The sequence below is a fragment of the Phodopus roborovskii genome, unplaced genomic scaffold (genome assembly GCF_943737965.1).
Source record: "Phodopus roborovskii unplaced genomic scaffold, PHOROB, whole genome shotgun sequence".
NCBI classification, from domain to species: Eukaryota; Metazoa; Chordata; class Mammalia; order Rodentia; family Cricetidae; genus Phodopus; species Phodopus roborovskii.
The window spans coordinates 2,687,399-2,713,666 of record NW_026125562.1 but is presented as its reverse complement, the minus strand read 5'-3'; the positions used below and the strand labels follow the sequence as shown (position 1 = coordinate 2,713,666).

At 39.5% G+C, this 26,268-nt stretch overlaps 1 protein-coding gene across 1 annotated transcript in view; it reads left to right on the top strand.

Moving 5' to 3' along the window:
* The window catches only part of LOC127216837 (calcium-binding mitochondrial carrier protein SCaMC-1), a 46,598-nt gene that overhangs the window by 1,904 nt on the left and 18,426 nt on the right, over positions 1 to 26,268 (top strand). Inside the window, exons 2-4 of the mRNA XM_051177696.1 lie at positions 7,714 to 7,840; positions 16,330 to 16,417; positions 22,897 to 23,008. Of these exons, the coding sequence (XP_051033653.1) occupies positions 7,714 to 7,840; positions 16,330 to 16,417; positions 22,897 to 23,008 (327 nt within the window). The remainder of the gene's footprint in view (positions 1 to 7,713; positions 7,841 to 16,329; positions 16,418 to 22,896; positions 23,009 to 26,268) is intronic.

Here is a 26,268-nt window from a genome sequence, read left to right as displayed (position 1 = left end):
CTCAGTAATCTGAAATTAAGCTAAGAGCTCTTCACCAAGAAAGTTGCATCATGTCAGGGAAATTGAATCCTTCATGTGATCTTTAACTTAAAAGCTGTTATGTCTTCTACTTGGTAATTCCTAAATGTCCGGGGAAGGCATTAGCTTACAATATCTCACTATAATAGTGCATTTCAGGATAATTTCACCTGCTGGGATAGTTGCAGACTCAGTAGCTTTGGACCTGAGACTGTATAGGAATCATAGAGTCCAGAGGGGAACAGAATAGAGACCCCAGACTAATGGGAGTCTGCAAAGATATGCAGTGATGACAGCTGGCATTTAAAGGCTACCCACCAGAGAAATTCATATCTGATGGGGGTTAAGTTCATATGCAAGGCTTATGAAAAATACTGTCTATAAATAACTGGCTTCTTCTGTCTGTGAGTCTCTTGTGTATCCTGTGGTCTCTCTTTCCAACAGCTTGGGACTTGTCCTACAAATGCTAGCAATGTATTCCTCAGTTTCTGGGTACTGTTAGTAGTATAACTTCTTCCTACATTGTATTTTCTGGCTCATAAAACAAGCTCGCATAGTCTAGTCCTTGTCCCATTTTATGGTAAGAAACTTTGAAGCCTATTCTCTATCAATAGCCCAACTGACAGGGCAAATTGGCCAGAGGGAACACCCTTGTGGAGAGATCACAGGAGGAACTTTCACAGAGCACAATTGCAGATGTCTGTCCATGTTAGATCTAAGTCCTTCAGAGATTTATGACAATAAGGTTCTTGCTATATTGCAGACCTTCAAGGGATCAATAGCATCTATGCACCCTAAGCTTCCTTCCCCATTACCTCCCTGATCTGATTCAAAATAGCAATTAACACTCTATACCAGCTTTGGACACAGATTTTAGGCTCAGTAGACTATTTTTGTTTAGGTCCTGAGATTCAGGTGACAAAAAAGGCTGTTAACTGACTAACCATGTCCAGATAGTATTAATCACACTTAAGAAATGTAACATAATGTACATATTCTTTGCTTTTTCCCTTAGATCACTCAGTGGTTTAGTTTCCTCCCTTTGTAACCTGTAGTGTACCTTTAAGAGGTAACTGGAACTTTTACAACCTGCAGTTGTTGTTAGTCACCAATTAAGCTGACCAAGTCTTTGCCACATGTGACTCATGACAAAGAACGCTGGCCCCTGAGATTTGCCTTGTAGTTTTTATTATTATTATTATTATTATTATTATTATTATTATTATTACTACTACTACTAACAAGCTGTTAATGAATGGATATATATGGAATTTGTAACACCAGAATAATACAGATCATATAGAACGAAGGGCATGGGCCCTGTGTATGAAGTTATCATAGAAATCTTTTATATCCTCAACTCCGGCTCCTGGGAAGTTTTTCTCTCAGGAACCCTGGGTAGGGGCTGGGAGCTGGACACTTGGTCCTTACACTAGACTAGTACTGTGTGGTTTGCTGCTTGCTGCTAGGCCTGTAGAATGAACCCCGGATGCATGATTCTTCATAATCCTTAATTTCTTGTATTTGTATTGTTTATGCGTTTGAGGAAGCAGTCCATTTCTTTGGCCTGTATATTTATTTTGTTATTACTTACATCCACTGTTTACTTATCTATGCTTCTGGAAGGGCTAAGTGATAATTGGATAAGTAGAGCTTATTGCATGGTCTTTGCTATTTGGCTGAGCTACTGACTTTGCTCATATGCTGGGTAGTGCATCTTGTTAGATTTATAAGTGGCTTGTGGTCTGATTGCCTCATAGCACATATTGTTCAGAAGAGAAATTTGACTACAGTTAGACAAATTCTTATACTGGGTTCCAGATTTAGGATGAGTCACTTGTGGGACAGGTGAGATCAGAGACAGTGTCTTAGGGTTTTATTGCTGTGAAGAGACACCATGACCATGGCAACTTTTATAAAGGAAAACATTTAATTGGGGTGGCTCACTTACAGTTTTAGAAGTTCAGTCCATTATCATCATGGTGGGGAGCATGGCAGTATCCAGGCAGACTTGGTACCGGCTACATCTTAATATACAGGCCACAGGAAGTTGATTGAGACAATCAGGCCATAGCCACTCCCAAAAGTCACATCTCATAATAATGCCACTCCCTGTGAGATTACGGGGGCCAATTACATTCAAACTACCACATTTAACTCCCTAGCATCCACGAACTTGTAGCAATATCATAGGGCAAAATTCATTTAGTACAACTTCAAAAGTCCCCACAGTCTATCACAGTCTCAACTGTGTTTAAAAGTCCAGAGTTCAAAGTCTTTTCTGAAATTCATGCAATTTTTTACCGGAATCCCCTGTAAAATCAAAATAAAAAAAAGCAGATTATACACTTCCAACATATAATGACACAGGATATATATTACCTTTCCAAAACATAGGGAAGGGGGCATAGTGAGGAAATACTGGACCAAAGAGGACCAGAGAGCAGTTGATAAACTTCAAACTCTGCATCTTCATGTCTGATGTCAAACTCTCTTCAGATCTCCAACTCCAATCAGTATTGTTGACTGCAGCACACTTCTTTCTCTTGGGATGGTTCCACTCCTTTTAGCAGCTTTCCTTGACAGGTATCCCACGACTCTGGCATCTCTAACACCTTGAGTTCTCCAAGACAATCCAGGCTTCAACTTTATAGCTTCATGGAGTGGCCTCTCTACTAGGCTTCCATTCAGGGAAACCCCTGAGACATGTCTGGACTCAGAGGCTTTCCTTAGGGGCAAATTCCATACCCCCTTTTTTCTGTCCTTAACTAAGGCCAAAGCTGCCAAGTTCTGTTGCTTGCTGGGACTGGATCATGGCCCCCTTGTTGAGTTACAACTTCACTGGCTTTGTGTCCTTCACTGCCTAAGGTTGGCTGTTCCGAAACTGTATCTCTAGAACAGGCTGGCCTCAAATTCAGAGATCTACCTTCCCAATGCTGGGATTAAAGTCATGTACCACCACACCTGCCTCTAAACTTGTTGGATCTTACCCTGGGTCGGATCTTACCTTGAGGTATTCTATTTCTCTAATCCGTTTATCTCCTTGAACACGGGACTTAGCTCCATTCCACTTTCTGGTGCTCTTTTTCTCCTCAAAGATTACATTTTGTAATTTGCCCTGCTCCACTTTCTCCTTTTCATTACAAATCTTTATAAGTATGAACACTAATAAACACATGACAGCGTCTATACTTGGCTGTTTTGAGATTTCCTCTGCCAATGGAATTAATCCAAAACTCTCAAATTTAGCCACAGACAGACTCTTCAGACAAAGGCAAAATGCAGTAACATTCTTTACCAAAATATCAAAAGAATGATCTCTAGGCAATATACTAAAATTCTTTTCCTCTGAAACCTGTTGAGTGAGTCTCCCACAGTTCAAATCACCCGCAGCATCACTGTTGTCCATGTTCCTACTAGGGTGGCTCATTAAACTTCACTTAAAGCATTTAGCTGTTTTTCTAATTTGAATTTGAAGTCCCAAAGTCTACATTCCTCCAAACTTAAGTATGACCAAGCGTATCATAGCCATAGCCCACTCCTGGTACCAACTTCTGTCATAGTTAGGGTTTTATTGCTATGAAGAGACACCATGACCACAACTCATAGGAAACATTTAATTGGGGCTGGCTTACAGTTTAGAGGTTTAGTCAGTTATCATCATAGTGGAAAGCATGGCGGTGTGCAGGCAGACATAGTGCTTGAGAATTAGCTGAGAGTTCTACATCCAGACTGACAGGCAGCAGGAAGTGACTGAAACTTGCTTCCTCCAACAGCCACACCTCCTAAAAGTTCCACTTCCTATGGACCTATGCAGGTTATTTTTAATCAACCCACCACAGACTGTGTTTCTTAGAAATGTACCATTGAGTATTGCTTCTTTGTGAAACTGGAGCTATAGGTTTGAGCTTTTGGTTTAGTATTTGTATGATATGTTAGGTCAGGGAAATTGAGTCACTGTGCTTCTCCAAAATACATGTATGTTGGGCTCTTCTTGTCTGGTGTCATTGGGCAGGCATTTTGCATGAGTGGAACAACTCCTTGACTTTCTGGGTTCAGCAATTCTAGTCTCCATGATTCTTTGTAATGGATGGAGTTGAGCATTCCTTGTCTGGGTAATTATTGTTGGAGTGTTCCTGTGGTTGTGTGTATAAACTAGCATCTTTGTTGAGTCAAATTAGGTTAAACTTCATATTGTGTTTCTGACGGCAGCCAGTGCAGTTTTAAAAGTGCCCATGAAATTGACTAATGTTTCTGATTGGCTATCTAATCTGCCAGGAACAAAGAGAAAGCATCAAGATTTATGTACTAGTTTCTATACTCTTTGACCCACTTGCCCTGTTTTTGGTTTCTGTCTGACTGCAAGTAGTCAACCATATTGCTCCTCCCAGTGGCCCATGTGTAATAAGAATTGGATGGACCTCCTAGCACCTATGTTGGAATGCTAGGGAAGCTGAGCGGCTGCCTCTGGTTGTCTTTTGTCTCGTAGGAGCATGACCATGAAGAGATTCGATCTGTCCTTACACTGACTTCAGTGAATTGGGGTCATGCTTGAAATGAGACTGTTGTTCTTGTTCTTAATATTCACTTCTGCCAATTATGCAGGTGTTTTAGGCTTGCTTCTAAATCTTGGAAGATTTCTGGTATGTGTTCTGGTGTGTGTATGGTTGACAGTTAAATTTTCTGGTCTATGTGCATATGGTAGAGAGGAGCCTAAGACTTTGTCTTCAGTGATATTGTAGATATTACTCTTAAAGGTTTATTTTCAAAGTAAAACTTTGTATTTCTACCATAGGCAGAAAATTAGTAGATCATAAATAAACATAAAATGTACATTTTAAAAGTTATATTTTAAAATGTTGAAGTTGAGACTTCTACTCTGGTGTGTTTTTCTTTAAGAAGTTGGTAAGTTTTGAGGTGTGTTAGAACAATGTCGACATTTCCCATGATGTGTATAGTCAAGTGTGATGATATTTGAACACCAGTGTTTTGCTTGGGTCTGTTGAAGAAGAGTCACTCCAAGATAAATTTTAGGCTCTCTGCAGGAGAGCTTCTAATGGACTGAAATTTGCAACTTTGCAAAAGCCTCCTTTTATTGTTACACAAATCATTTGTTTAACAAGTCAATTTCCACATACCAAAACCTCTTATCTGGAGTTGTTTGAAGGAACCATTTGCCTAAGTAATTCTCAGCCAGGAGACCTCCTGGTTTGCCAGGTCCATTCAGGAAGAACTCAGAGAAGACTCACTGACTTTAAACAAAAGGTTAACAGTCACCAACTTTAAACAAAAGGTAGTTGCAAAGCCTAGGTACTGTCATTCCAGAATTCAAGCCAGATACAAGGGCCCTGTGGAATCTCTTGCTATGCTTGCTACAAAGACTGATTTTCTCAAGCAGTGATTTAATATTGTTTTCATGTGTTAGCTGGTTTGAAAAGAAATGGCTCCCAAAAGGACTGGCACTATTAGGAGGCATGGCTTTGTTGGAGTAGTTGTGTGTGGCCTTGTTGGAGGAAGTGTGTCACTGTGGAGATGGGGTTTGAGATTTCCTCTGCTCAAGCTACATTCAGTGTCTTGTTGCCTTTGGTTCAAGATGTAGAATTCAAAGCTCCTTCCCCAAAACCATGTCTGCCTGCATGCCTCAATGTTGCACCATGCTGACAATGGACTAAACTCTAAAAATGTAAGCCACCCAATTAAATGTTTTTCCTTTTTAAGAGTTCCCATGGTCATGTTGTCTCTTCACAACAGTAGAAATCCTAAGACATCATGTGAGTACCATATATGTCCTGCTTATTGGAAAACACCAACCTGAACCATTAATTTGAGATAATTTTTGTATTATTTCTTCCTTCTTTATCTTTTCTTCCACTCATTTTTGTATTTAGCAAATCAGATAGAGATGAAATGAAGTTATGTCCATATCTTCCTTAGGATTAAATGGTCAATATATTTTGATTGTTATTATCACTATTAGAATTACTGTATTTTTATAACTAACATCTGTTCTATCTCCATGCAGTTATTTCACATACTATAGAAATGTTCACTCCTGTTTATCTGTTTAGTAAGTGTTTTTCATTGTGAATCTCAGCTCAAGCAGTCTTCCTTTATGAAGGCTCTCTGGAGACTTTCAGCATTTTCCCTTTATTTAATATCTCAAAGCTTATTGTACCTTGAATTTCTTGCATTATTTTACCTAACGTATTGCCTTTGGTTATGAGAGTCATCTTTAGTAGTCTAAAATTTGCTGCATACTGGAGACTGTAACTTTTTGTCTTTTTATTTCCAGCAGAGTGTTGTGTGTGATATGCAGTACACAGTATGCAATGTATGGTATGTCCAGTGTGAGTGTGTGCGGTGTGCATTGTGCGGCAGTGCTGAGTGTATGCTGTGCAGTGTGTGATGGGTATTATGTGGTGTGTAGTGTGCAGTGTATGCAGTGTTGAGTATATGCTGTGCAGTGTGTGGTGGGTAGTATGTGGTGTGTAGCGTGCAGTGTATGCAGTGTTGAGTGTATGCTGTGCAGTGTGTGGTGGGTATTATGTGGTCTGTAGTGTATGGTCTGTGCAGTGTTCAGTATATGATGTGCAGTGTGTAACGGGTATTATGTGGTGTGCAGTGTGCGGTCTGTGCAGTGCTGAGTGTATGCTGTGCAGTGTGGGGTGGGTATTATGTGGTGTGTAGTGTATGGTCTGTGCAGTGCTGAGTGTATGCTGTGCAGTGTGTGGTGGGTATTATGTGGTGTGCAGTGTGTGGTCTGTGCAGTGCAGAGTGTATGCTGTGCAGTGTATGATGGGTAGTATGTGGTGTGCAGTGTATGGTCTGTGCAGTGTTCAGTGTGTGCTCTGCAGTGTGATCTACTTTTTTTTTTTTAACACATAGCATTTATTTTCAAACTCAATAAATACTAAGTATGAGTTAGCTAATCTATTAAAGGTGTTCATATTTTCTACTTTATGCTAGATATTGATGGTACAAAGATGAATAATATGGTCAGTGAGCTACGAGTCTTTGGCAATATACAATGTATTTTTTACATGTTATTTTAAATATTTATATTTATGTGTGTTTTGTGTGCATTCACATAACTGTACTGTGTTTGTGTCTGGTGCCTGAAGAGTACAGAGAGAGTGCTAGATCCCTTGGAACTGGAGTTGCAGTTGGTTGAAAGCTTCCATGTGGGTGCTGGGAGTTGAACCCTGGTCCCCTGGAAGAGTAGCAAGTGTTCTTAACTGCTGAGCCATCTCTCAAGCCCTATAATGTTAACTTTATTTTAAAAAGCTTAACTTAGTGAGACTTGAATATACATGCTTACTTCACAAGACTAGGTCTCAAACCATTGATCTGGGAAACATATAGAATTTCATGTTTATCCCATTTAGTAGACAGATTTTTCTTTTTGGTCTCTCATGGCAAAGGCTAAAAACCTTAGTATCCTTAAGCCTTTGAGGTGTGTGTATCTGAGGTAAATACTTATTAATAAAATTCATATTTATTTGAGATGACATGATGACTGTTAACTTCAATACTGCATGAATTAAAAAAATCGAATCACTTAATGTGTTTAGGCTTGCACTAATGACTAAGTTAGGTAATGGGCACTTATAAAAACCATAAATAGTAAATGTGCTAAAATTAGCATGGCATAGTGACTTTACATATGATTTGTGCAATGAGTGTCTTCTTTTGTAGACAATTCTTCATGCTGCAGATGCCAATGCTGATGCAGGACTGGATTTTGAAGAATTTGTGCAGTACCTTCAAGACCATGAGAAGAAAATGAAACTGGCATTTAAGAGTCTGGACAAAAATAATGATGGTGTGTGTATGTTTTATCCACAGTTAGCTTGATGTGAATAAGTGTTAGTACTAATGAATAATTTTTACCAGGCATTTTACTTTCCTCCTAATGTCAGATCCAATTTATTATCTAGCAATAATTTTTATACTACTGAGAATAATATAATAGATGTCTTTAGGTTTCTATTGCTGTGATAAAACAACATAACCAAAAGCAACTTGAGTTTTTTCTTTTTTTTTGTAGGAAATTCTTGAGGTTGCAAATCTCACTGTGTAGCCCTAGCTAGCCTGGAACTTGCTATGTAGACCAAGCTGGCCTTGAACTCACAGAGCTCTCCCTGCTTCTGCTTCCTGAGTGCTGAGATAAAAGGTGTGCCCTACATGCCCTTCATGTTGTGGTGACCCCAACCATAAAATTATTGTTATTATTATTATTATTATTATTATTATTATTATTATTATTATTTTGAGACAGGGTATCTCAGTGTAGTTTTGCCTGTCCTGGAACTCAAGCTGTAGATCAGGCTGGCCTCGAACTTACAAAGATCCACCTGCCTCTGCCTCCTGAGGAATACTGTGATTAAAGGCATGTGACACCATTGCTCAGCATAAATTTATTTTTGTTGCTACTTCATAACTGTAACTTTGCTACTGTTATGAATTGTAATGTTTTCTAAGGTGACCCCTGTGAAAGAATAGTTCAACCCCAAAGGGGTCATGACTCACAGGTTGAGAAATACTGCTTTAGCCCTTCTTTTAAAATTTAATTTACTCTTTGAGACAGAGTTTCACTGTGTAGCCCTGGCTGGCCTGGAACTCACGATGTAGACAGAAATCCACCTGTCTCTGCCTCCTGAATATTGGGATTAAAGGCATGCACCATTACACCTCTCACATCTGATATCTTAAGTTTTGAATAAAATGAATTTTGCAGAAGTTTATATTCTCTAAATTTATAGCTTTGTTTATTGGATAGTCTCTCTCTCTCCCTCCCTCCCTCCCTCCCTCTCTCCCTCTCTCTCTCTCTCTCTCTCTCTCTCTCTCTGTTTCTCTCTCCTTCCCTCCCTTTCTCTCCCCCCCACCTTACAGGATTTCTCTGTGTAACAGTTCTGGCTGTCCTGGAACTCATTTTGAAGATCAGGCTGGCCTCAAACTCAAAACACTCCACCTGACTCTGCCTGAGATTAAAGGCATAACTACTACAGCCTGGCTGCCCTTCTTCTTCTTCTTTTTTTTTTTTTGTAATAAATAAATGGAAAATTTGGTATGAGAGTTTAAAAAATGACATTAATGAGCTGGCAACATGGCTTAGTGGGTCAGAGTATTTGCCTGGCAAGCACTTAATACTGGAGTTAATTTCTGCGATCTAGCATAAAAGTACGAGGAGAGAGACTCTCTTGAAAGTTGTCCTCAGACCTTCACAAGTGTTTTCTGGCACACATGCTCCATACCATGTACACACACACACACACACACACACACACACACACACACCACTCTAAAAACTGACAGTCTTGATGATATTTGTTTCAGGAAATTTAGGTAATGTAGACAAACTTCTGAAAGAAAACAAAAATTGCTTATAATCCTGCTCTTTGTTTCTTTTTTTATTGCTATGATAAAATACTTTTACCAAGGGAGGCCACCAAACCCCTTCCTCTCCCCAAACTATTGTCATTGCTCTTGTCTACCAGAAATGGATGGTAAGAATATAGCTGAAGACACCATTCTCTGTGTTCATAGAACATGGAGAAATATGCTGGTACTGACCTGGGAACAATGCCCCCTGCTGGCTAGCTTTCATAGTGCTGAAGGTCACAAATGACTGGCTAGACGAGATATGTCCATGGTGCAATAGTTTCATGAATGTTATAGGGGTAACTAGCTGCTTCCTGATTGGATTTTAGGCCTGCTACAAAAGAGAGAAATCTTGTCTGGTACTATAAACCTGTTTAAGAGCGGGAGGCAGGGAGATCATGGGGCCATGTTTTTTTTTTAAGTCAATGCCTGGTTATTCTGCTTGCCACACATTTATGTCCAAAGATTAGTGCTGCTCTCAGCCCTTGTCAGAGAAGCATCTTATGGGCAGTGGTTACTGCAGACTCATAACTGGTTGAATTGCCAAGAGTAAAGGATGGTGGAATCCTTGGCTGTAAATAGTTCCCCTATGTTACTCCCTCCGGTACTCAAAGGACATGGCGAGAGAGAGAAGCAGAAAGAGCAAAAAAGCTGGAGGGTGGGGAGACGTGTGGAATGACATGGCTGTTACACTCATGAACTCACAGTCACTGTGGTAACCTGCATAAGAGCTGCATATGATTGGGCCCTGTCCACCTTTTCTCATGAGGCCCCACCCCTCCTTAGGGACTTTGAGCACTAAATGGTGACTAGGGGGAGAGGTGTTACTTTTTCAGTCATGCAATTCCTGATAAGTTGCCCATGTACCAGTTAATGACCTCCCGCTCATGGTCTCACAAACGACCCCGGTTAGACTCAGTGGGTCACACAGATAAGGACATGGAAATAGCACAGGATTTTTTTTTTTTTTTTTTTTTTTTTTTTAGGAAGAGAAAAGGTTTCTTTGGGAGAAGGGGGCCTTAGAGAGGGTATAGTAGAGTGGGAATATTACTAAAATGTATTATGTACACATGTGAAACCGTTAAAGAAAAGAAAACTGACAAAAGCAGCAGAAGGTAGAAAAGGCTTATTCTGGTTCACAGTTGAAGGGCACAGTCCATCCTGGCAGGGAAAATGGCAGTGGCTTGAAGCAGCTGGAGGTTTATTCTGGCTCAGGTCCATCCTGGTGGGAGTCAGAGTGTCGGGGCATGAAGCTGCTGGTCCACAGAGAGATGAATGAATTCCAGTTTGCTTCCTCTAACATATAGTTTAGGATCCATCTAGGGAATGGTGCCACCCACAGTGGGCAATGGTAGCCTTCTCAATGAATACAATCAAGATTATACCCCAGGGATATCCAGAGGGTGATCTGTCAAGTTGACAGTTAACACGGATATTTTGAGATCCAGTTTTCCATTTTGATCAGTTTCACAATCCTTATAGACTTGTTTCCTTCTTGGTTTCTTTTTTCTATAAATGAACTCTCAGTCCCATATATAGTTTTGTGTCCCATGTTTCTTTTAATGTTATATTGAGTTTTCATTTCTTTTGCAAACGTAATATTTCAGTTGTATGACTGACTGACTGACCTGGAAAGAATGAAGATATTCTAGAGACACTATGCTCCTACTCCTTTGGCAATCAGGCTATGGAAACAATAGATCCCAGGACAGGAATTTCCTAAGGAATGTTATGCTGGGAGAAGGAAAAGTCTGGCTCTTTGGTTCCACCAGAAGGGGAGGTTTTCTTCTGAAAAGAGTATTCACACAGTTCTGACAATTTGTCATTCTGCTGTCAAGGAGAGGCTGGAGCTGGGACCATGGTGACCTTGACCAGGACTGCTTCATTCTGCACACCTCTGGCTCTCTGTTTAAACCTGAACAACATGTAAAGATGGACCTTGTGGGTGGTGTGCCACTAGTTTTCACCATTGTATTTTCTTATTTCTAATTTATTAATTTTAAATGTGTATATATGTGTGCATGTATGTGTAATTAAGTGTGTCTGTGCACAGAAATGTGCACGTGAGTGCGGGTGCCCATGGGACCAGATGTTTCATATTCCCTGGAGCTAGAGGTAATTGTGAATGGCCTGACATGGTCCTGGGAAGCAAATTTTGGTCCCCTGAAAGAGCTGTACACATTCTTAATAATCGAGTCATCTCTCCAACCTCATTTTGTTTTTTAATTGTCTTGTTGAGGACAGGTGGCCCATTGTAGCTTGTTAGCCTGGCTGTGACCCTAACAACTCTGGTAGCAGTATGTGAATCCCCTAATCATTTTCATATTGTTGGACATGTAGGATAGTTCCGTTCATTTATAAATAGTAGTGTAGTCATTATTTATGTGGGTTTTCAGACTTAGTTATAGTCTGGTTAATTAGATCTGGTCATTGTCTGGCCAAAGATATACTCTAGTGTTGTGGAATTTTATCCTGTTCTTGACTGTTACCACCATGATCATTTGTGAAGCTGAAAACCCTGAGATAATTAGTGAAGTTAAAAAGACTTTAGGAAAATATGCTTCTATTATCCTTGTTGTGATGATTAATCTTGGTTATCAACTTGAATTAATTTGCAATCTACTAAGAGATATGCCTCTGGGCAAGTCTGTGAGGGTACTTTGTACAAGGATTAACTGTGGGGGTGGAGGATGGATATGTGGGGTGTGGGTTGACTTGGTCTATGGGTAGAAGTCTTCAGGAGAGACAGTCCCTCAGAGCAGGCAGCACCCTTCATAAATATCTCAAGTGTAAAGAGGTCTGAGGTATAAGAATTTATCTACTCTTGTTGATACTGCTACTATCATCCTTTGCTGATACTGGAACCCAACTTCTTTGGCCATTGTGGTGGTTTGAATGAGAATAATCCCTATAAGTACATATGTGTAAAAACTTGGTCCCCAGTTGGTGGAGTGTTTGGCAAGCATAAGGAGGGGTGACCCTGTGTGTCACTGGTGGTAGGCTTGGGGTTTCAGAAGACTTGCTTCTTTCCCAGTGTGCTTCTGCCTCTTATTTGTGGATCAAGATGTGAGCTCTCAGCTGTTCCTGCCATCATGCTTTTGCTCCACCATTGTGGACTCTGTCTGAAGCCGTTAGTGTTATTGAACATTTTATTTTGTAAGTTGCTGCAGTCATGGTGTTTTATTGCAGCAAGTCATTATGTTTTATTGCAGCAATATAAAAAGTAAGACAGTCTTCAAAACTGAAGACCAGTGGCTCCAGGAAACCTCTAGACCTTCAGTCTAGGATGAGACTGATGAGCTATCCAGCCTCATGGACTGAACATCTGTGAAGTTTTCAGCCTCTCCAGCATACAGACAACCTTTGTTGGACTGACTACCCAGCCCATATTGTGTAAACCAATATAACAAATCTCTTCTGTAATATATGTTCATTTAATCAGTTTTGTTCCTTTAGAGAACCTTGACTAATACATCTGTTACTAAACCTTGTTAGGAGAAAGTGCTCCTGAGGTAAAGAAGAAATTCCCAAGTTTATATATTAGTATCATGCTACAAGTCTTGATAAGTCAAGCTGGAATATTACATATTAACCCCTCAAAGACCTTCAGAGATACCAATTTGGAAGCGTTACCATTTTGCCTTCTACTGGCTTCACTGGCTTAGTACCCCAGTTGAAGTAGCAGGTACGGTTATCGTCAGGGATACTGCCCACCATCTAGAGTGCAGAGCTCAGGCCCTAGCAACCCCCCAGAGGTGCTGTTTTGATTGCTTTGCCTGCTCTTTGTTGCTAGCTTAGTTCCAGTTACTGCACATGTCGTTGCAATCCCCCTTTGTGTAGAGTTTGGCCAGGGTACTTGACAGTGAGAAAAAGAATACTTCACTTGTTTTTGGGCTGAGTTGTGTCCCAAAAAGATGTGCTGAAATCTTAGCCTCCAGCACACCAGAAAGGGGCCTTATTTGAGAGCATGATCTTTGTATGTGTAATCAGTTTAAGGTATTAGGATGGGGTCTTATTCTGTTATTGAATACTACTCTTATAAAAGATGGTCATGGTGGTGATGCCAAGATTGTCAAATAATGACAGACTTGAATTCTACATGTACATGCCAATGAAAGCTTGAGGCTAGGAGAGGGATAGAGACTAGATTCTACCTGTTGGTAAGCCTGTAGGACATTTTATTAATAAGTGATTGATGGGGGAGTGCCTATGGTGCCTTCCCTGGGCTAGTGGTCCTGGGTTGTATAAGAAAGCAGGTGGAACCATCCATGGAGAGCAAGCCAGGAAGCAGCACCTCTCCGTCGCCTCTGCATCAGCTCTTGGCTTCAGGTTCCTGCTCTGCTTGAGTTCAAGCACTACTACTTTTGATGATGAACTGTTACATGGAGCTGTGGGTGAAATAAACCCTTTCCTTCCCAGGTTGCTTTTTGATCATTTTGCTTCATCACAGCAATAGTAACTCTAATGAATGTGGTGATTTACATAGCAGATTATCAATTAAAAAATTAACAGATGAGCATAGTATTTGCAATTTGTTAAGAAAGGATTAGAGCATGTCATTTGAAGTAAACTGCCTTGTCTGTCTGGAGCTTGGGACATGATTCTTATAAAGAAAACTTGAGACTGAAAAAGCATCTTAGTTTATGGATTAAGTAATATCTCATGCATATACATTCTCATACATGATTTTGATAAATGGCTTATACAAATGAAAAGCATGGCTGAATTTATGGTAGATTTTGGTGTATTTTTTTAACAGGTGACATGAAGTTCATATAAAGAATGATACATACATTCAAGAATTATCAAGGCCAGTGAGATGGCTCCATGAGAAAGGTGCTTGCTGTGCAAACCTGACAACCTGAGTTTGATCCCTGATCCCATAGTGGGAGAAGCGAACTGACTCTTGAAAGTTGTCTTTTGTCCTCCACATACACACTGTGGCACTTGGACATGCCTATGAACCACAACGATGACCAACATGGCACAATAACCCTAAGGGTACAGTAGTGACACCCATACCTTGGCAGTAGTAGCACACATACCTTGGCATTAAGGCCTGCTCAACAAGAGGGAAATTATGGCTGGTATTGGAAAGGCAGCCAACTGCCCAGGGAGTCATGGATCTTGGTGGAAAACCTCCAAACTGCCACTTACTAAACCAGCATAATCCATAACTACATTATAAACATTTGTCCTTATACCCATAGATAAATGTAGTCTTCACTCCTCATCGAGGAAATTTTTCTTTGCAACAGATGGAGACCATTATAGAAGATCACAACTGATCAAAATACAGAGCTGTGGAGCCAAGTTACAACTGATATCACCTACAGCACAACTCCTGCACCTAAGGTTCAGGGATCATTGTTGAAGAGGGGGCAGAAAGTTACACCCATGAAGTCTCACCAGCATGACTGCCTAAACAAGACCTGAACAAGGATGACACCTATAGACATTAGTGGAAGGAAGAAAGCTCATGAAACTTCAACTGTAGACAGTGTCAGGCAACTAAGGAAAAACATTTTTTTTTTTTTTTGAGACAGTTTCTCTGTGTAACAGTCCTGGCTGTCCAGGAACTCACTATGTAGATCAAGCTGGCCTTGACCTGCCTATGCCTCTGAAGTACTGGGATTAAAGGCATGTGCTACCACTGTACAGCCACAACTAAGGAATTCTGAGAACTAGATAGTCTTCCCTAGGGGAGGGCATGCCAATTGGTTATCTAGGAACAAATGGTTAGCCTTAAAACATATACATACAAGTAACACTATGTGGACTAATCAGGTTATATTAATATATTTAAGGATACATATATATATAGACATATGTGTACACACACAAATATCACAACATTTAAAAAGAGGTCATGTATTTGAGAGAGAGTGGGGAGGGTATATAGGAAGGGTTGAAGGGAGGAAAAGGAAGGGAGAAATGATGTACTTACATAGCAATCTTAAGAAAAAGATATAATGAAAAAAATTGAATCTGATTTCACTTTTGGATTTGGAAAATGATACATCTTATATTTGTGTTTTAGAGTTTGAAGAGAATATGAAAATTTTCATTTTCCCTTCACAACATCCACCAATGTGAAAATGAGCTACATAGTAGGATATATGTGTATATATATATATGTATATATATACATATATGCATATATACACACATATATATATATGCATATATATATATAGATATAGTCACATAGCTTGGTAAAACTAGCTCTTATTGAACTTAAGGCATACTCAATAAGAGGGAATATTTTAATTATATATGAATAAATATGCCCACATGTATTTATATACTTAATTATATATGTCATATACATAGAATTTAGTTATATATATGTATGTATGTATATATAGGTATATATACATACATACATATATACACATTATTTGGGTTATTTTATGCAGTACATGTTTCTGTTAAAAGAGCTTGGTTCTATAAGGATGTTGGATCTTTTAATGCTTACTTCATAAATAGTTCTTTATTCTTGTCCCCTGAGGCAGGTCTTCAGCACTAATTTTTTCAGTTCTTTTCAAATAGGTATAATAGTCAAATGTGTTATGATGTGTAGTCCTTGGGGCTAGATGTGGTTTGAAATTTAGAATTTGGAATTTAGATGCAGTGTGCCTGTGATATTTAATTTCCCAAGTGATGTCTGGGTCATGAGCTATTGCATTCATGAATACTTATGTCCTGAAATATGAATGTTTACTTAGGTAAATAACTAAGTAAAAGAGACTTTTACTACCAAATGTCAACTTGCTGCCAATCTTTTGGAATTTTTAGGTGTTGAGTTATGCATTTAGGAGTAAAGATGCACCAAACACAGACTTTAAAAGCAAAAACAGGTGCAGTCCAAGTATACTTTGTGTTGTCAGATTTTCAGATGTTTAACTCTGTATTTTTCACTTTTTAAAGGAATGATAGATGCTTCAGAAATAATTGCTGCCGTGAAATCATTGGGAATCCACATTTCTCTTTCTCAGGCAAACGACATCCTGAAAAGGTCAGCCTGCTCCAATTCTTTATTAGTTTTATGTTCTATGCCAGGAACTAAGTGTGATACATTTCATTTCAAGCTCCTGCTCTCATTTTATAGAGATTGTTTTAGAATTCAAATAGGTTTACGTCTATGAAATGATTGGCATATATTCCTTTAGACTGTAGGTGTGGCATATTATTCAGTTTTCTCTTTATTAACCCACCTGCATTCATTATTGTGGTAAGCATATTGAGTTTGTTTTTCCCCATGAGGATTGGGGGAAGATAGCTCAGTCAGTAAAGTGTTTGTTGTGAAGCATGAGACTTGAGTTTGATCCCTAGCATCCACATAAAATCTAGGTATGGGTCAAGCTCAGGAATGTGGAAACAGATTTATTTCTTGGACCCATTAGCCAGCCAGCCCTGCCTATTCAGCAAGTCCCATCTCTCTCTCTTTCACTCTCTTTCTCTCAATCTCTCTGTCTCTCAATCTCTCTCTCAATCTCTCTCTCTTTCTCTTCCTCTCTCTCTCTCTCCCCCCTTGGTGTGTGTGAACTTGACACAAGCTAAGGTTATTTGGGAAGAATCTCAACTGAGAAAATAGCTCCATTAGATTGCTTATAGGCAGGTCTCTGGGGGAATTTTCTTGATTAATGATTGATGAGGGAGGCCTCAACCTACTTAGGGGCCAACACTTCTGGGTAAGGTGGTACTGGGTTGTATAAGAAACCAATGATCAAGCCATGTGAATGAGGAAGGAATCAGAGTTTCTCTATGTCCTCTGCTTCAGTTCCTGCCTCCAAGTTCCTGTCTGGAGCTCCTGCCTTGAGTTCCCTATATTATGGGACTATAAACCCTTCCCTCCACAAGTTGCTTTTGGTCATGGCCTCATAACAACAATAGGAACCAAGTCAAGACATTCCAGATCTCAGCAAGGGACCCTATCTTAAAAAAAGAAAAAAGCCAATGAGGTAGATGACTCCTGATGAATGACATCAGAGATTGGCCTCTGGCCTCCATATGCACATAAATTGAATGTGAGTGCATGCCTGTGTTCAAGTGAGCATGCATGCATGCACACACAAATACACACATACATGCGCCCGCCCCACATACTTGTGACATATGCAATTTGCTAAATTTCTTTGTAATTTTTGCAATTTTTTTTATAAGAGAGATTGTCCAGATCAGCCTTTCTGTGCTCTCTTAATTTTGCCTTTTATATTGACCTGGAATGAGTCTTTGTAAATCTATCTTTGTAAAACCTAAAATAGAATTGGATTATTGTCCTAGTTAACTTGCCTGTTGCTGTGAAAGAATATCTTGATAAAAGCAGCTTACAGAAGGGATGTTTTATCTGACTCACAGTTATTGATTGTTATATCCACAGTCAAGACCAGAGCACCATAAGTTAATTCATGCATGCTGGTACTCAGCTCACTTTTGTGCACTTTTATACAGCCCAGGATTACTTGCCCAAGAATGGAGCTGCTCACAATGGGCAGGTCTTCTCACATCAATGAACATAGCCAGGGCCTTCCCTCACAGACAATCTCAGAGGCTAATCATAACCTAGACAGTCCCTCACAGGTGTGCCTGGAGACTTGTTTCCTAGATGTTCAGTTGACAATAATAAGCATTACAGTTATTTATTTCTTAAAGGTTTAAAAGACATAGCATAAAGCTAGTTGAGTTGAGCCTTGTATTTTCTATGTGGAAGGATTATAGTTAAATTTCAGTAACATTTATAGAAACATTCATACTTTCTAGTTCTTCTTAAATCAGCTTCATAAAGATGTGTTTTTAAAGATGTATTTGTGTGTGTATACTATGAAAAGGAATCTACAGATTTAGACCAATACTTGTCAAAAATATCTAACATCATTTTTCATTGGAAGAATAAATCTTAAAATTTATATAGAAACACAAAAGAGCCTGTGTAGCCAAGGCAATACTAGAAAAAAAAAAAACAGTGCTGGAAGTCACTGTACCTGATTTCAAATTATACTACAGAACCATAGTAATAAAAACAGCCGATACTAGCACAGATCAACAGAACAGAGTTGAGGACCCAGATAAAAGTCCAGGCAACCGCAGCCACCTGTTTTTTGACAGGGATGCCAAAAGTACACATTGGAAAGAAGACAGCCTCTTAGGATGTTGGGAAAACTGGGTGTTCTGGGAATGAAGTCAATTCCTTCTCTCTCACCCCACACAATAATTAACTGCAAGTGGATCCAAGACCTTCTGAGACTGATGGAGGAGAAAACATGGAAAGCACTCCAAGGTATAGGTGTAGGTAAAGACTTTGTGAAGGGGACTCCAGTTGCTCAGCAAGTAAGGGAAGCAAACTGCAAATGAGACCACATGGAATTAAAAAGCCAAGGGAATAGATAACCCAGTGGAGAGTTGGAGATAATCTTTGCTCGCTGTATTCCAACAGAGGATTAATATTCAAAAATTGGCAGAGCTTAAAACATTAAAAAACAACAAAACAAAGAATCCAATCAAACACTGTCTGTGGGGTTGGGGAATGGCTCAGTGGGGAAAGTTCTTGCTGCATGGGTGTAGGGACGCGAGTTCTGTCCTCAGAACTCACATAAAGCCAGGAGAACGGCTCATGCCAGTACTCTAGTAGTGGGATTGGAAACAGTCAGCTCTGATGTCCTTGCTACTCAGACAATCTGTAGACTGTCATTTCTGTCCCATCTGGTCCCATAGCCATTCAGTCCCAAATAAACACAGAGGAGCAGGCTTCTTATTGGTTAGCTCCCTCTCAAGTACTAACCCATTTCTATTAATCTGTTCATTGGCTAAAACAGCATTTATTCACCCACCAGTAAGAGAAACATATATTCACAGCATACAGAAGGACACCCCCCCCCCCATCAACAATCTAGATGAAACACTGAGCTTCAGGGTTAGATCATATCTTAAAAAATAAGCTGGAGAATCAGTTGAGAAAAGACATTCTAGGGTCAACTGTAGGTCTCCACACATGCCTGTACAGAAGAGTGTACCTGCACATTCATGGATATGCATATGAGATCATGGGCTTGCTGGTGAAAGCTACTATTGTTTTGCTGAGTGGGTATGATGTGCCTATCAAATTGCCTTCTGAATAACTATTTCATATCTAGTTACTATTGTTGTCAGCTTTGTTTGGTCAGAGAAGCTCCTCTTTGCAGTGGTCAGAGGTAACTGTATCAAAATGCTAGGAATAAGTGAATGCTGGATGCTCAGCTGTGAGACATCTATATCACTCCTAAAAGGTTCAGGGAGTATCACTATAGAAGGGGTGGGAAGAATGTAAGAGTCTGAGGAAGGTGGGGAAGAAGTTGTGTGGAACATGACTTAGGAAGTGGAATGGTCTTTGCACTCTTAACTCACAGAATCTGTGATTTTCTGCACAAGATTTCACCAACTTAGGCTCATCAGTAGTCTGCCATGAAATGGGCAGGGACTCATAGGGTCCCACCCTTGAGGATTTACATGTAGTTTCAGGTTGACAGGAGAGAGGGAGACAGTTTCTTCAGTAGTGTAGCCACTGGCAAGCTGCCTATGCTCTATTAAACAAATTTTAACCCATGTTCATGTTCCTGTAAGCAAACCTAGCTAAGCACATTAGGGGACACACACACACACACACACACACACACACACACACACACACACACACACACACACACCATGTACACACATATGCACATATACATATGCCCCCACTGTACACACAATAAGGAAATGTAAGTTCCTAGTTGGGAAGAGATCAGAGGAAGTTGGAAGAGGAACAAGAAAGTATAAAGGGGAAGCTAACTATGATCCAAAGATGGGGCTGGAGAGATGGCTCAGCAGTTAAGAGCACTGGCTGTTCTTCCAGAGGTCCTGAGTTCCCTGCAACCACATGGTAGTTCACAACCATATATAAAAGGATCTTATACCCTCTTCTGGTATGTAGGCATACATACAGACAGAGCTCTTGTACCTAAAAATATGTAAGTGATCCAAAGACATACATATGTAAAAATTTTATAACAGAACCCATTATTATGAACAATTAATATATCAATAACAAATATATAAATAAATATTTCTAAGAATTTATAAGTTTCATCTAAAATTTCAAATATGTTGACATGTTTGTTCATCATATTCTTTTTTTCACAACTGGGATCTTACTGGTTGAGGAGCATTGCACAGGCGTTTCAGTTCTTAACACACATGCCCAGATTCTGAAGTCATACATTGTGTTTGTCTGCACTAGTGATAGTCCAGCCCAAAACGTAAGACCTCACGTAATCTTCATTTCCACTGACTCACAATTTTATATCCTATGCAGTACATACTCAAAATTTCCATCTTTCCCAGCACATTATTACAACTATTAGGGAAATGGACCGCCATTACGGTTCTGACTGGGCAGGGATGGTTCTACTAGAAACACCAGACCAGATGTAACTGAAAATATTCTAGACACAAATGCACAACTGAAACTCTAAATTTAGTATGCTCTGTATTATAGGATATAAAACTAGTCCCCCGCCCCCTCCAGATGTTAGCTGACTCCCAAGACTGTCAAAACCTCTCCTGTCCCCACTGTCTTCTGCTGTATCAAAAAACAAACAACCAGTGGATGATTTCACCTCTTAATCATTTATGCTTTTAAAAAATGGGATAAGGTGCATCTGCCCCGCTCCCATTTAAAAATGTTTCTAGAGCTACTAAAAAACTCACATTTACAAAATAGTTGATAAAAATATTCCTCTGGATTGTACAAGAAGGGAGGTGTGGACCACTGACAGACATGACTTGGATTCTTTCTCTTCTTCAGAGGCTGAACTCTGGATTTCTGTCTCAGATCTATAGTTTGCTGCTCTGAGTTGCACATCTGTTTTGTTCTATCCATCCATTCTCTACTTTGGCTTCTACTTCTGCATGCTACTGTTTGGAAACTATCCCCAGCCAGAAGCCAGCATATCAGGAGCTTGGCTCATCTGTTTCCCTTTTCTACACAGGATACAGTTCTGTCCACAGTGCCTGGGGATACTCATTTCCTCCATTTTGTCAGTGCATGAATATTTACAATGATTTCATGTGCTGAAAAGTATACGAGGGTTCTTGTCAGAAGAATGAATTTTATTCCACAAAGTTTCCATTTAGAAAAATATCACTAAATTTCCCCCACCTCACTCTACCTTTTACCCAGACACAAAGAAGCATTTTAAGATGAAATTTTAATTTTTATTGTGTGTGTGCAGGTGCATACATGCCATGCCACATGTGTGGAGGACAGAAGACAACTTTCAGGAGTCAGTCCTCTCCTTCCACCCTGGGTTCCAGGGATTGAACCCAGGTCATTAGACTTGTGCAGCAAGCACTTTTACCAACTGAGCCATCTTCTCTGGAGATGTTTCAAGGCTGAGTTGGCACTTAGTGTTACATGGTAAAACTAGAGTATTAGGTATAAAAAATGAGTTTATGTATAAAAGGTTAAAGTTGATTTGAAAGCCAACAATGAAAAGAGGGTCAAAGGCAAAAATAATATTAGAAAATACAAAACACACAAGGTTATTCAGTTAGGTTTATTGATTTAGTCATTTGACTGCTCAGTCAAATGCTAGAGATATGCATACGACTTTAAAAATAGTATTTCTCTTCAAGGAATATAACGAAAATGTGAGAATTACATTCAAATAAGCAATTAAAAAAGCAATATGTAGTGAATTACAGTGGATTGACAGTCTATAAAACATCTGTATTCGTGCCTGCGTATGTGTGTGCGCGCACACGTGTGTGCATGTGTGTGTGTCCATGTCCTCTGGTTGTTTGCTTGTTTCCTTTGTTGAGATGGGTGCTCCCAGGGCCTAGAACATCCTGCATATGTGAGGTTGGCCAGCCAGTGATCAGGGGGACCTTCCACTTTCCACTTCCTCAGCATGCTTGGCTTGTTTTTGCATGGGTTCTGGGGACCCAGCTCAGATCCTTGTGATTGCAAGGCAAGAATTTTACATGCAGGGCTGTCTCTCTGCACCTGATCATCAGTGCTCTTCGGGAATGTCAACACTGTTAAAAACAAGAAAAGTCTGAAAACTGCCATAGTCAGGAGGAGCTAAAGGAAGCATGCTAACTGAATAGAGTGTTATATCTCAGTGTGACACTGAGGCTAAAAGAACAGTAGATGTCTGAATAAAGTATAAAATGTAGTTATGAATAATGTGATAGCCATTAGGCATGAACTGTAACAAAGAAACCACAGTGGTGTAATGTGTGGCCAATAGGAGAGCATAGGTATGGGGGTATATGGGAACCATCTATATCATCCTCTCAAATTCTCTTAAAATCTGACATTTCTCTAAAAGACACTCTATTCTTTAAAAATGAAAATACAGTGGTATTGATAAAATCCAAAGGAATGACTTCAGTAACAAACACCCCAGACATGTGTGTATGTGAGTGCTGGTGCTACTGTAAGTCTCACAAACACCATCTAAAATTGTATTTCAGCATGGATAGCGACGGGTCAATGACAGTAGACTGGGATGAATGGAGAGACTACTTCTTCCTCCACCCTGCAAAAAATATCAGTGAAATTCTTCGTTTCTGGAAGCATTCCACTGTAAGACTACTCTGCATTTCACTGTTTTTATTTTTATTTACATGTTGTAGTTGTAACTATCATTACATAATCTCCATTTTAGTTTCAATGGCTAAAGGTATATTATTTACTTTTATCAATATTCTATTTTTAGTAAGGGAAGACAGTATTTTATGTGAAAACATAGAAACCACAATTTGTTTATTAAAACCTGCATCTTACATAGGTGCCTACTATGTAAGGTGTTAATTGTTATGTGTAGTTGCATTGTTCAAGAAAAGTGGAAATACATGTTTTCTTTCTTTCTTTTTTTTACATAGATATTATATGCTTGACTGGGTCTTTTGGCATTGGGAATATAAAATTACATATCAAGGTTTCAGAATTTAGAGTAAAAAAAGGAACAAACGTACAAGCTATGTGCTCCTTTAAGTCTCATAAGCACCTGACCTGAAGTTGTAAGGACTAAAGAAAATACTGTATTTAAAGACTTTTAAATTCTTCAGATGTAAGGTGGGGGAGCTAAAATACTGAAATCACAACACACACTTCTCATCAGTGTCTGTCTTCCCTCCACAGTCAGTCCACAAGAAGAAAAGACCATTAGCTCTAGAGTCAGAATGTGAATGTTTGAACCCACACTTCATACCCACTTACTATATAATCCACTCTGTGCCTCAGTTTCTTCCATTAGATAGTTCAGAGTTCAGTGTGTTTAAAACAAGCTAAGAATGTGTGTATCCAATAAATACTTGTCATTTTAGGCACTTGGTTTCATCTGTGTTCCTGAATGTTTGAACATGGGAGGAACATGTAATATCATTTCTCATTTGGTTTTGAGTTATACAGTATTTTGATAACACATCTGTTTTCTTACTTTTTGACTGGTTCTTCCATGTCCACTTAATTTATCACCTGTAACTACTACAAAGGATGTATTACTACATCTTTTATTGGGAATAGATTTTTTTTCATACAATTTATTCTGACTATAGTTTCCATTTTGCTAACTCCTCCCAGTTCTATTGCGGTTTAATAAGGATCAGGATAAACAATTAGGCTGAACAGATGTTTATCCAGGGAGAAATAACTCACAACATAGACAGGTGAACACCAACAGGTTCCTGCTTCCAAGAATTCCTCTGGAAGTCCTTCTGTCCTCATGCAGTTTGCAAGAGAGCACTCTCCCGAGCGCCTCCTCCGACCCCAGGTCACTTCCACCCCTGGTTCCACCCCCAATGGGTGTGGTCAGTGCCACAGAAGGAGACAAAGTGAATATCCCACTACACAGTTTCTTCCCACTCCCTTTTCCCTAGATCCATACACTTTCTGTCTCTCCTTAGAAAATGAGCATATAAAGAATAATAATCCGATAAAACAAAAACAAATCAGAATGGGGATAAGCAAACAGAAAAAAAAAAAAAAAGAGCTAAAGAAAAAGCATGCGTTCTTTGTGTATTTTGGAGATCAGCCCTCTGTCGCATGTGGGGTTGGTGAAGATCTTTTCCTATTCTGTAGGCTGCAGTTTTGTCTTAATGGAAAGTGTCCTTGGTCTTCCAGAAGCTTTTCAGTTTCAGGAGTTCCCATTAATTAATTGTTGATCTCAGTGTCTGTGCTGCATCTCAAGAAACTAGACATCAAAATACCAAATAATTCAATTAAAAATGGGGTACAGATTTAAACAGATAATTCTCAACAGAAGAATCTGAAGTGGCCAAAATACACTTGAAGAAGTGTTCAACATCTATAGTCATCAGGGAAATGCAAATCAATGTTGGAGAGTATGTGGAGAAAGGGGAATGTAAGGAGTAGGTTTTTCCTGCCGGCCTGGACCCACCGTGGCGCCAGCCCCAAATAACACACGGAGACCCTGTATTAGGTATAATGCTGTTGGCCAGGTACTAGTTTCTTATCGGCTAGCTCTGTCTTAAGTATTAAGCCATTTCTGTTAATCTAAGTACTTCCACGTGGTCTTATCTTACCAGAGAGAGGCCACCGGCGTTCTGCTCTCTCCATCTTCCATCTTGACTCCTCCTTACTAGTTCCTCTTTCCTCCTTGTCTCCTAATCCTATCTTGCTTTCCTATTGGCCAACAGTGCTTTATTCATTAACCAGTATGAGAAACATATTTACAGAATAACATCTCCCATAAGGGAACACTCCTCCACTGCTGATAGGAGTGCAAACTTGTACAGCCACTTTGGAAATCAGTATGTTGGTTTCTCAGAAAATAGGGACTCAATTTATCTCAAGACCTAGCTATAGCAATCTTGGGCTTATACCTAAAAGATGCTCAATAAAACCACAAGAACACATGCTCAACTATGCTCATAGCAGCATTATTCATAATATCTAGAACCTAGAAACAACCTAGATGCCCCTCAACCGAAGAATGGATAAGGAAAATGTGGTACATTTACACAATGAAGTATTACCCAGCTGTAAAAAGCAATGTCTCATGAAATTTGCAAGCAAATGGATGGAACTAGAATGAAGTCAGTCTGAGTGAGGTAACCTAGAAAGACCCAGAAAGACAAACATGATATATAATCACTCTTAAGTGGATACTAAGAGTAAAGTACAGGATAACCAACCTACAATCCACAGCCCCAGAGAGGACAGATGACAAAGAGGTTGTCACATGCAAAATAAATTCCACCCTTTCCACAGCCTCTACTCCTGACTTGTGCCAGCATCAACTTTAAAGCCCAAGACAAAAGCATTATCTCAACATCACCCAAACTGGGTGTGGGCACGATTGAGAAGAGCTCACCCTGCTACAAGTTCCCAGACATCACTCAAAGGCTAAATGTGTAATTGGCTTACACATTGCTTAAAACTAGAGAGATTCCATAAATAAACCATGGCCTTTTGGTTTCTCTGGAAACTTGAGAAGAACATATAGCTCCAATATACATTCCTACATAAGAACAACTGAATAAAACTAACTAAGATGAAGTGACAGATGTGTCCATTTCCATGGACTTTCTCTTGATACCCAGATGAAATTTCTTGCCTGACCCCCAAAGGCATTTGAATTTATGGTCTGTGGTTTATTATTTTAATTCTTCCTTTTTTTCCCTCTCTTTCAGTCATCTCTTACTTTCATTTCCTTTTCTAATTAGCTGGTCTGTGACATCAGGTCATCTTTATACAGATCAACTAATTTTGTACATGGAATAAAACAGTATAAACTCAAAACTTGAGATAAGTACTTTGTTGTTTACAACCAACCTAGCAAAACAGTGGCCATTTCAAAGTCTTGAACCCAACATAACTTT